The following is a 12,945-nucleotide window of genomic DNA, read 5'->3' as shown; positions in this document are numbered from 1 at the left end:
GATTGATACGACAGCTTGCATGGTGCAATGCTAAGTGGTGCAGATTTTCATTCCGTGCTATATAAAATCATCACATTCAAATATTAACAGTTCCCACACACCCAAGGACCGTCCTTCCTACATTTACGACACGTGTACTTGTTGCCGTGTACACACCTCTCTGTGCTATGGTTTCTATTACACTGAATGAGCACCTGACACTGTACTTTCTTCCCTGGGGGAAGGTCCCACATCAGAGAATTTCCAGTTCCTGCATAAATTCACACCCGATCTGACGCTGTTCGCTTTCAAATAATATTGCATTAGTGCGATTATATTTTCACATGTATTGTCTCTTTCTTTCAGGTGTGTAATAGAAACCACAGCATAGAGAGAAGTGTGTACACTGCTTCTTACAGGAAAAGGCGATGGAAAAAGTGCACTTGAATAAAAGTGCACTTTTGTTATACTTTTACACCAATATATGTTCCTGTGTTTGAACGACACGGGCAGATGGGGAGTGTCTGATGATTGCATATAGCGCGAAGTTACTGGTCTTTACCATTCTTTCCTCTGCATGTCCTGGAGTACAAAAGAAACAGCATACAGCAACATGCGGGACTGGCAGGAACACTCAATAAAACTGAATAAAAAGAAAAGCAAGTGACGGTGAGATACGAAGAAGGCAGCTTCGCCAGCGTTTGTGTGTCAGAACCCGGGTTTGGGAAGCTGGGGGGTGTTGGCGTTAGTATGCATCGTGGTACACTGCAGACCTAAAGCGCGTCTTTAGTGAAAACAGCCGTGTCAGATGGGGTTGTATGGATTGATTCTGAACGCGACTGAGAGAATGAAAAGTGATTAAAAAAGCTAACCTTTACAAGGATCATAAATTGCACCGGCTGTTACAGACTGAAATCAAATGTATGCTTTTATTCTAAAACAGTAAGACTAAGAGCAGTTTACTTCTCAAAACGGAGGGGCGCAGGATCGAACTCATGACCTCTTGATTCCCAAGCGGGGGCTGAGTCTATTGAACCACGGAGGCAGTTACAGTAAACTGGTGTCAATGTCGCATGTTAAGGCGGCTTTTTGTTTCTGCAGTTATATTTTTGAATAAAAGCGCAATTGTGTTATTCTTGTGAAAATGTTTCTTTGCTATTTGGACTTCAGGCTTCATACATTATATAGTTTATGCCTACATTTTGTCATCTACTACTAGAATATAAAAAAACGTTTCTGTTTTAACAATGTGTTGACACAGATTACTGTAGAAACGGAACAGACATGAAATGCGTGTGTTCCAAACAACGATCTATTATTTCCACTCTAAAACTCCACTTCACTCCCAGATACTCAATCAAGGCATGAGCTGAGAGAAGTTCGTGCACGTTCTAAATTGGTGGGGGGATGGAATAGCCGGCGGCTCCTAGTTTCTCTTTATCAGCACATTTAGAAACAAAGAGCGCTGGCGGAGAGGTGTGAAGGGATTTAAGAAGCAGTTTAAGGTGGGACAGAATTACGAGTTTTTTCGTAGGCTCTGGTAATTCTAGTGTTAAAGGTCTAAATATAAACAGGATCTGAACCGGTTACCTCGCCATTGCTAAAACTATAGCTTTCCCACTGAGCCATCTATGCAGAACCGTGAAGGAGCAGCGTTACTACTGTGATAACTGGTTGAAAATAAAACACACGTGTATGAAAATGTCTTTTATTTGTACTGAATGATAGTTGGGCTTCAGCAGCATATTAATTGAGCAATTTCTTTTTCTTTGGTTTAATCTATACTAATATAATATATACTAATATATATATGTTTGTGTGTGTGTGTAAATATATATATATATATATAATATATATATATATATATAAAATATATATATATAAAAAATATATATATATATATATATATATATATGACAGCAACACTCATCACTCACAACAGTGACAAAACAATTACATTGACAATCATGTTACGTTATTTTCAAAATGTTTCCTTTTCTTTTTCATTGCTTCTTTAACACACTACTTCTCCGCTGCGAAGCGCGGGTATTTTGCTAGTCTATACTAATAAAAGGCAAAGCCCTCACTGACTCACTCACTCATTACTAATTCTCCAACTTCCCGTGTAGGTAGAAGGCTGAAATTTGGCAGGCTCATCCCTTACAGCATACTTACAAAAGTTGGGCAGGTTTCATTTCCAAAATTCTACACGTAATGGTCATAACTGGAACGTATTTTTGTCCATATACTGTAATAGAATGCAGCTCAATAGCCATGGGAGGCGGAGTTTTGTATTAAAATATTTAACCAATCACATTTCAGCCGTCATTTGTTGCCAGTCAGATAGAATAGACTGCAGCTAAATAGCCGTGGGAGGCGGAGTTTCGTATTAAAGCATTTAACCAATCACATTTCAGCCATCATTTGTTGCCAGGCAGAGAAGCTTTCACAATCTGTTGTGGAGGCACTTTAACACAGAATAAAAGCCGGTTAACCTGTTGCTTCAACCAATCAGATTTTGAGTTGGTGTCAGTAGGGCCCTCTAGCAGGCGTACGGCAACGTCACTGTATTCAGACTCATTGATTGGATAGAAGCTGATATGAGGAACTCTCCGAGGCCACTGAACGCATCGCAAACACTCCGAGCAAAAGATTGTCGCGTGCACTAAGGCCAACTCCATGGCAGGAGTCTGGACAATATTATTTGCCAGACACAGACCAGATTTCAAGACCACGAACACCTGATGTTTGTCATGCTCCTCGAGCCCCAGAAGTTTCGGGAACACAAGAAAATTTTCACGCATGCAGCCTTCTCCACTTTAACACAAGAGCCACGGAGTGCTTTTTGATCTGTCTCAGCTAAAAACAGAACTGACTGTAATGTATGCCATGGATGATTTTGCAGGAAAATCTCCCACTGATCTCCCTGACTTCCTTCATCAGAAAAATCAGAATGAGAGCATGGGGCAGCTGTTCACATTGGTATATTTGACGGTGAGCATTCCTGTGTAAACTGCTTCTGTCAAGCGGACATTTTCAGCCCTAAAGTGAATTGAAACTTATGCCAGAGATACCATAGGGCGGGTTCGCCTTTCAGCATTAGCTTCGATGGCAATAGAAAGGGACGTTTTGATGGAACTGAAGCGCACGGATAATCCGTTAGACAGAGAAATTGAACTGTTTTTGAGGAAAGAGAGGAAGATGGATTTTGTTTACAAATAATCCGAATTTTTGGTGAGTAAAATGTTGCGATTTTCCTAAATAATATTGCAAGTTTATGAGTTACATACTGTCAAATAAACAAACCACACGCTGTGACGCAACATGAGAGGCTTCGCCTCTAGCGCCGACGTCCAAGGTTCGATTCCCGAGAGGGGGTGCAGTTAGTGTGTACGCCTGATGAGCCCAGAATTAGGGCGAAACACGTGCCAAGTACTGTTTGCATTATTTGACAGTAAAACTATTTCAATATATTCAATATATATATTTCAGCGCTTCCTGATTCATTTTACCCTCGCACCCCCTTGGTTTGAGAAGAAGTATGAAAAAATATGAGGTTAACGCAGAAAAACAGATCACCAACTGAAGCTTTATGAATAATGGATACTTTATTCGCCATCAATAATTGTTTTGGTAAAGCCATACTCAGTGTAATTCTCCTTCCATTTTATAATTTTATCGCGACTAGCCATGATTAAATGAATGGTAAAAAAAGTACGAGCGAAGCAAGGGTGACTTATTCAGGCAGGCAGGCGATAGCTCAATAGCTCGAATTTGGATATAAGTAGGTTCTATTTAGTCACCAGAATTATCTTTGGTAGGAATGGAAGTTGAATTTAGTCTTTAAATTTCTATGGTGAAGAAAAATGTATGCAATGATGACTAAATTTAACTTACATTCCCACTAAACATATTTCAGTCGACTAAATAAAAATTACTTATATTTAAAATTTAAATAGAACTTGAACAGATACGATAGTTCATAATACCCACGCAGCACTAAGTGCACGTAAGAGCAGGAGTCATCCGTTTTAACAAGCAGCGTATTGCACTGATACGAAATAGCCTGCCCATTTAATTATTTGGGAATGGATAGATATTATTTGTACAAAATGTTAATTTGTTTTTAATTTTTCTTCCTCGATGGATTCTGGCACCCCCAGCAACAGTTGCTCGCATCCTAAAAGACAGATAGACAGATAGATAGATAGATAGATAGATATATATATATATAGCATAATATAGATATATATATATATATATATATATATATATATATGTATATATCTATACTAATAAAAGGCAAAGCCCTCACTCACTCACTCACTGACTCATCACTAATTCTCCAACTTCCCGTGTGGGTGGAAGGCTGAAATTTGGCAGGTTCATTCCTTACAGCTTCCTTACAAAAGTTGGGCAGGTTTTATATCGAAATTCTACGCGTAATGGTCATAACTGGAAGCAGTTTTTCCATTTACTGTAATGGAGATGAGCTTCAACGCCGTGGGGGCGGAGTTTCGTGTGACATCATCACGCCTTCACGTAATCACGCAGTACATAGAAAACCAGGAAGACCTCAAAAAAGCGCTCAAGAAAACATGCATTACATAATTGAGAAGGCAGCGAAACAATAAGAAGCGAGCGAGTGACATATACAACCATATTCATGAGTTCTGCTATTTCGGAAACAAAGCACGATGTAAACCTACACTTTAAATTAAGTTCATAGACAGGCTGCCGCTGGCGTTTGTAATTTAGTGCCTGCCCATATAAGGCCGTCTGTCAGCGGCAATCCAATAGCAAACTGCCACGGGTAAATATTCACGGGTGAAGGACTGTGCTTATGGAGAGGAAGACGAGATGGTCAGGGTGGTGTTTGATACAAACTCAGCAAAACTGCGAGAGAAAGTTTTAAGTGCCAGGACTAAGGTAACATTAAATACAGCTATGGACATAGCACGAGATGGCACCAGCACAGCTGGGAACCTTCGATGCATGTACACTGAGTGGCTCACGTGAACTGACGCAGTGCACAGATAAAAAGCAACAGTTCCAAAGAGCTGAACAAAAACCGAATTACACAATTGAAAAGGCAGCAAAAATATGAAGCGTCTGATAAGCATATTCATAAATGCAGCTACTGTGGAAACAAAGCACACGGTGGAAAAAGTCAATGTCCCGCTAAAGGAAGACAGTGTAAAAAAAACCCGTGCATGCAGTGTGTCAGGTCTCAGATAAAGAAGACGAGCTGTTTATTGATGCAGTAAGAAACTAATCGATGAATGAAACCTGTCATCTTTACAACGATTGACAAACACGGAATGTAACTTGAACACAACACATCCTACAAATACGAACCTGATTGAAAGAAATAATGATAATCAAATCCTTGATGACAGCAACACTCAGTAACACTCACAAAACAAATACTGTATATTGACAGTCATGTTACGTTATTTTTAAAATGTTCCCTTTTCTTTTTCTACCTTTTTTAACACACTACTTCTCTGCTGCGATACGCGGGTATATATATAGGTATATATACTGTATATCACGATCTACATACTCAAATAATGGATACTTTATTCGCCATCAATGATTGTTTTGGTAAAGCCATACTCAGTGTATTCATTAGATGAACGGTAAAAAAGTAAGAGCGAGGGGAGGATGACTCATTGAGGCATGCAGGCTGTAGTGCGCATCAACTCTATCTGAATTGCGCGATCACATTTGAAAAAATATATCTTTTCAAGTTCTATTTAGTCCATATGTGTCAAACTCAAGGGCCGCGGGCCACTGTATTATTGTTATTAAATCCCGGGTATATGAAGCGCTGGTAACACAATAAACTACAGATCCCATTATTCAGCGCTTCAGCTGCCTTGCCGAACACTTACCGCTTACTAAAGTTATTGCGCACTGAGTTTACACGGCGCTTTGGTGACTTTGAAGAACAAAAAAAGTCCGTCTACATGCGGCTCGAACCTTGTGCATGTTTGGTAGCACATATCTGTGTGAGAAGCTCTTCTCAGTGATAAAGACCAACAAAACAGCACACAGGAGTCGCCTCACTGATGAGCACCTGCAATCCATCCTGAGAATCTCCACAACACAGAACCTCACACCAAACAGAAACGAACTTGTGGCCAAAAAAAGATGCCAGGCGTCCAGCTCTAAAATGACATATGAACAAAGACAACTGAATGATTTGATTTGTTATTGCACGTAAGAGCGGGAGTCAACCGTTTTAACAAACAGCGTATTGCACTGATACTGAAATAGCTGTGTGTGTATATATGTAGATATGTATGTATATGTATATATATGTTTATATATGTGTGTGTGTATGTATGTATATGTGTGTATATATGTGTGTGTATATATATATATATATATATATATATATATATATATATATATATATATATATATATATATATATACAACAACACTCATCACTCACAACAGTGACAAAACAATTACATTGACAATCAGGTTACGTTATTTTCAAAATGTTTCCTTTTCTTTTCATTGCTTCTTTAACACACTAACACAAAATACTGGTATTTTGGTATTTATATATATATATATATATATATATATATATATATATATATATATAGATATATACAGTATGTATGTTATATGTGTGTGTGTATATACTGTATGTAGATATGTATGTATATATGTATGTGTGTGTGTGTATATATACAGTGGGTACGGAAAGTATTCAGACCCCCTTCAATTTTTCACTCTTTGTTATATTGCAGCCATTTGCTAAAATCATTTAAATTATTTTTTTTCCTCATTTATGTACACACAGCACCCCATATTGACAGACAAAAAAAAAGAATTTTTGAAATTGTTGCAGATATATTAAAAAAGAAAAACTGAAATATCACATGGTCCTAAGTATTCAGACCCTTTGCTCAGTATTTAGCAGAAGCACCCTTTTGAGCTAATACAGCCATGAGTCTTCTTGGGAAAGATGCAACAAGTTTTTCACACCTGGATTTGGGATCCTCTGCCATTCCTCCTTGCAGATCCTCTCCAATTCTGTCAGGTTGGATGGTAAACGTTGGTGGACAGCCATTTTTAGGTCTCTCCAGAGATGCTCAATTGGGTTTAGGTCAGGGCTCTGGCTGGGCCATTCAAGAACAGTCACAGAGTTGTTGTGAAGCCACTCCTTCGTTATTTCAGCTGTGTGCTTAGGGTCATTGTCTTGTTAGAAGGTAAACCTTTGGCCCAGTCTGAGGTCCTTAGCAATCTGGAGAAGGTTTTTGTTCAGGATATTCCTGTACTTGGTCACATTTATCTTTCCCTCGATTGCAACCAGTCGTCCTGTCCCTGCAGCTGAAAAACACCCCCACAGCATGATGCTGCCACCGCCATGCTTCACTGTGGGGACTGTATTTATTGGACAAGTGATGAGCAGTGCCTGGTTGTCTCCACACATACCGCTTAGAATTAAGGCCAAAAAGTTCTATATTGGTCTCATCAGACCAGAGAATCTTATTTCTCACCATCTCAGAGTCCTTCAGGTGTCTATTAGCAAACTCCATGCGGGCTGTCATGTGTCTTGCCTCTCCTCAGACATGTATGTGTGTGTGTGTGCATATATATATATATATATATATATATATATATATATATATATATATATATATATATATATATATATATATATATATATATATATATATATATATATATATATCTATATATATATATATATATATATATATGTATATGTATATATGTATATGTATATATGTATATATATATGTATATATATATATGTATAATGACAGCAACACTCATAACAGTAACAAAACAATTACATTGACAATCATGTTACGTTATTTTCAAAATGTTTCCTTTTCTTTTTCATTACTTCTTTAACACACTACTTCTCCACTGCAAAGTGCGGGTATTTTGCTAGTCCATACTAATAAAAGGGAAAGCCCGCACTGACTCACTCATCACTAATTCTCCAACTTCCCATGTAGGTAGAAGGCTGAAATTTGGCAGGCTCATTCCTTACAGGTTACTTACAAAAGTTAAGCAGGTTTCATTTCGAAATTCTACATGTAACGGTCATAACTGAATCCTACTTATGTACATATATACGTCCATAGCCTGCAGCTCGGTCACCATGTGAGATGGCGTTGCATTCCCCATCCCCACGCCTCCCACGTAATTGGCTGTCTGCCTATATCTATCTATCTATCTATCTATCTATCTATCTATCTATAAGGCCATCTGTCGCTCCGGTCTGTTCATTCCCTTCCTTGCTTAGCTACGGTATTCATGTCTCCCTGCTGATAACTGCAGCCTTTTTAATCAATCCACGGCTTCTCCGCTGTTTTATTGTGTTGATAAATGCAGCCTTTTTATTCAATCCATGGCTTCTCTGTTGTTTTATTGTTTGTTTATTATGATTATAGTTATTGTGTAGGTATTTTAGACTTTACAGTTCAGGTACCCATTTCCTTTACTGTTCCAACCATACCCCCATTAACATGTCTACCGAGGTGATCACCATCGATCAAAGAACTGTCACTTACCGAGTGGTTTCCATGCCCGGAGATGCCGCCTGCCTTTTCCATTCTCTGTGTTACATATTGCACGGCCATATCAGGCTCACTCTTGATATCCGGAGGAACATTGTGTCTTATGTATTGAATGACTGGGACAGGTTCAAGGTGTGGAATGATGATGGTACATAAGATAATTATACTACACAGGAGCACTATAGGAGTGAAATGCTTAAGCACTTCACCTATGCTTCTGTATGTGAGTTGATGGCTGCCACTGAATTGTTCGATTGTTGCTTTCAAGTGTACCGAAATGGCCAAATATTTTACACCTTTGGAGAACCGCCAATGTCTCTTAAACATCTTAGATTCACAGGTGACGGTTTGAGTAGTGGATACTTTGATGGTTATGAATGTTTCAACTCTCAAAAGCTGGATGCGAAGTTATCGATGAAGCCGGTTGTATGCTTACAACGCTTGACAGATGCCGAATGTCACTTCAACACAACAAGTCCTGCAAATACTGACGTAATTGAAACAAACCATGAAACTCAAACCAATTATGACAGCAGCAATCTAAGCTGTGAGAAAATAGTAAAAAGGAGGCGTGTCAGATGTCATGGTACATTTTCTGATGCAGCTAGATGGAAACAACTTTGTGACGCTGCCGCCAAATATTTGCAAAAAAATCCAAAATACTCGCAGGCAAATCCACAACTTAATAGAGACGCTGCCGCTAAATACTCACAGGCAATTCCACAAGTTCATAGACACGCTGCCGCTAAATATTCGCAGGCAAATCCACAAGTTAATACCGGAAATGCCTGTTAAATATCTTAGATTCACGAGTAGCGATTTGAGTAGTGAACACTTCGATGAATGAAACCTGTTATCTTTACAACGGTTGATAAACGCGGAATGTAACTTGAACACAACACGTCCTCCAAATACAAACCTGATTGAAAGAAATAATGATGATCAAATCCTTGATGACAGCAACACTCATAACAGTGACAAAACAATTACATTGACAATCATGTTACGTTATTTTTAAAATATTTCCTTTTGTTTTTCATAACTTCTTTAACATACTACTTCTCCGCTGCGAAGCGCAGGTATTTTGCTAGTTCTTGAATAAAAGCATACTTGTTTTGTTACACCTTTTGTGAAAGTGTTTCTTGGATATTTGGGCTTCACGCATCCTACACTTCACATCAAAATTATGTCATTATTACTATAATACATGAAAACATTTTTTGTTTTAGCCAAATGTTCAGCATTTCTTGCCTCACATTTCCTGTCATTCAATATTTGCACAGATTGTTGTAGACACAGAATACACATGAAATGTATGTATTTCAAATTACAATATTTCATTAATTATATAATTCCCTACAAACGCATCGCCAGATAAACACTTCAACACTTCTACTTGAACTGTAGAGACTGCAGGAGGGTGATGCCTTCATCTGACTGAATGGGGGGTGTAAAACAAAAGCAGGCATATGCCAGGAAAATTTAAGGAGGTCAGGGACAAAGAAAAAAAATGTACGCTTCAGGGATTCTAGTGTTAAAATACTTTTTGTCAGGTCTTCTAACACTTCTGTTGCCACTGCTGCTATGTAGTATTTACATTCATCAAAGCACTGCACCATCTGATTTCTCATCAGCTACTTATTTGTTCTGTTTCATCTATCTATAAGGAGTCAGTTGCAGGTGGTTTCTTTCAGATGTGAAGTTTGCTAGGCATTCTCCCTTCTCATGTACCTTGTTAAAAAATGTGGTCTTATTATTTACTGTTTCTTGCCATAGAACTTGTACCATATTCTGATTCTTTCTGTTTATATACTTTTGACTGCTGTGAATATTTAATTATTTAGAATAGCAGAACATTTCTCCTTTAAAAATGTTAACATTCTCATCTTCTCCAATCCCAGTCTGTCTGACATTTCTTGTTTATTGCAAAGTTTGTCAACATAGTCATTCTCTTTCTCCAGCCTTTCCTCTCCAGTTGAATGCATCTAAGTCAAGATGTGATTTTGAGGTGCTGTGTACATTATTCTTCTTGAACGCATTCTTGAGTTCCACCAAACTAGGGAAAAACAGCTGAGTTGGTATTCACTTACCTTCCTCAACAGATGCAGCTTAACATTATACCCAAGGTATATAACACAAAAAAGATAAACTGCGCAAGTAAAAAATGTACTAATAAAAAATGGCTATCACACTGATTAAACGCACTCTATTCCTAGAAGTGATCAATTTAATAAAGCGAAAAAACAGAGCTGAATAACTCTATAAAGATACACTACCGTATACTCTCTCTTTCAGCCACAATCTTGTCTCGTTCTTGGAATGCCCAATCCCGCCTGCACTTTGCTACTTCTGCTTCTTGAATAGCCTCTTTCAGTTCCTGGGACATGGCTTCATATTGTTTTCTAAGCACCTCTATTTCTTTATTAGCTCTCTCCATGTCCATAGTTGCAGAATCTTGTTTCTGTAAATAAGATTTAAAACTTAAAATTTTGTCTAAGAGTTATATTTACCAAAAATAACACCACCTAATATTTCATCCACCTATTTTTTAACACTTATTCAGGTCTGGGTCACGAACGGTCTAATACTGTTTCAAAAAATCTTTCTTTACTAGTTTTACATGTTGTAGTATAATGCTAAATCAACACCATAATAATATGACACAATGCCTCTGAAAAAGAAGTTTTTTTTTAGTCATTCCAAAACAAATGAAAACATTAAAGAAAGACTCGGAGGAAGCAAGGCCAAAATCCAAAATGATACCTTACTCCACTGACAAACATTCTGACACTGTAAATTATTAAAAAGGTGAATTTTCATAAAGTTATATATATGGAACAAAGTGAAGACAGTTTACTAAAAGATGCCAAAGTCACATATTTATTAGTTCCCTATATTTTATGTTCCCTGCAAATACATTATTAAAATCAGTAATCTACTAGGGGAAGTTGCTCATCAACCTCTTATTATCAACTACCCCCACACCTATGCTTCACACCATTGTGAAAAGGGGGGCTGATCGCACCCCAAGGGACCACGTCTGTTCCTCCGAAACCACGCTTAAACGGTGATACAATGGGATACAAAAAAAAATTTTTTTTTATTTTTTTTATATAAAAGTCCTCTTTGCTCGATCAGCTGTTGGCTTGCTGCTGCTGTTTTGCCACGTGATCTGCACTTCGCTTGGCTACCCCTTCCCTCTTCCTGCCAGTGGTTCGTGTCATTGTGAAGAGGGGGGCTGAATGCACCCCAAGGAGACGCGGCTGCTCCTCTGAAACGCTCGATCATCTGCTGCTGCTGCAATGACATGTAATCTGAACTTCGCTTGCATACCAATTCCCTCCCAATCAGTGACATTGTGAAGAGGGGTGCTGAATGCACACCAAGGTGATGCAGACGCTCTTCTGAAACCCCTCTTAAACGGTGATACATTGGGAAACAAGTAACAGTTGTGTTTTTTACCTCGATCAGCTACTGGTATGCTACTGCTTTCATTCCGTGTGATTGGTATTTCAGGCAGCGCTTCGAACTTTAAAAGCCTGTACAGAACCTGTCCTTTTCTCCTCTAACACTATGCTAATCTCTTTTCACTTTTCCATTATTTCACCGAGTGATATTTTCCATTTGTTTGTGCTAATGTGATCTTTTCACTCATTTTTTTGAGACATTCAAATTTTCCTACTTCCATTATCTGTAACTTGCTCTGCATGTGTATCACGGGACTTGCTTACAAAGGTTGTAAGTATGATGTGACGTGCCTGTCTCGCAGGATGTGAAAGTCTCTTCAAAAGATCACATCTCATCGCCGGAAAAAAGTCTTGTCCCAAGATTTTTTTTATATAATAGAGAGATACAATTTGTAAGTGCAATTGTAATGTTTAAAAAAAAAAAAAAAAAAGTTTCATTTTAACAGTCTCTGTCCACTAGATGGCATCAACACCACTATTTTTAATGGCATTTTTGGTGAAAAAAAAATTCTGTTATTATACATTTGCATTATTAATTAATTTTACATTCAGATATTTGTTTATAGCCTTCTACCGTCACAATTCCATTTTAAAAATAAAAAAAAAACACCACAAAGGAGACTGGCACACTGTCTCATTAAAAGTTTATGGAAGAAAAGATGTTATCTTGCACCCATATTACAACTTAAAACACTAAAACAGTACCACTAAATCAATATTTAAACATTATTTGTCCTTTTTTATTTGCTAACAGAAATAATCAATATTACATTTTGTAATACTTCAAGTAGTCATGGGGAAATATTTTATAATTAGGAAACTATTTATTCATCACATTGAACTATAAAACTCCAAAATTGGTTTGAAAACTATATTAATTTTCCATCTTGACAAACATTGTAAATTCCAAGCCATACATGTCTGTG

General features: G+C 37.7%; 1 protein-coding gene across 3 annotated transcripts in view; it reads right to left on the bottom strand.

Moving 5' to 3' along the window:
* dlg5a (discs, large homolog 5a (Drosophila)) overlaps window positions 1–12,945 on the bottom strand; it is a 236,991-nt gene that overhangs the window by 95,851 nt on the left and 128,195 nt on the right. For all 3 annotated transcript variants that reach the window (XM_039773036.1, XM_039773053.1, XM_039773044.1), the window contains exon 9: window positions 10,829–11,013. In XM_039773036.1, coding sequence (XP_039628970.1) covers window positions 10,829–11,013 — 185 coding nt within the window. The remainder of the gene's footprint in view (window positions 1–10,828; window positions 11,014–12,945) is intronic.

Source organism: Polypterus senegalus, chromosome 1, assembly GCF_016835505.1.
Source record: "Polypterus senegalus isolate Bchr_013 chromosome 1, ASM1683550v1, whole genome shotgun sequence".
NCBI classification, from domain to species: Eukaryota; Metazoa; Chordata; class Cladistia; order Polypteriformes; family Polypteridae; genus Polypterus; species Polypterus senegalus.
The sequence above is the reverse complement of the archived record's forward strand: the minus strand, read 5'-3'. Positions and strand labels throughout refer to the sequence as shown.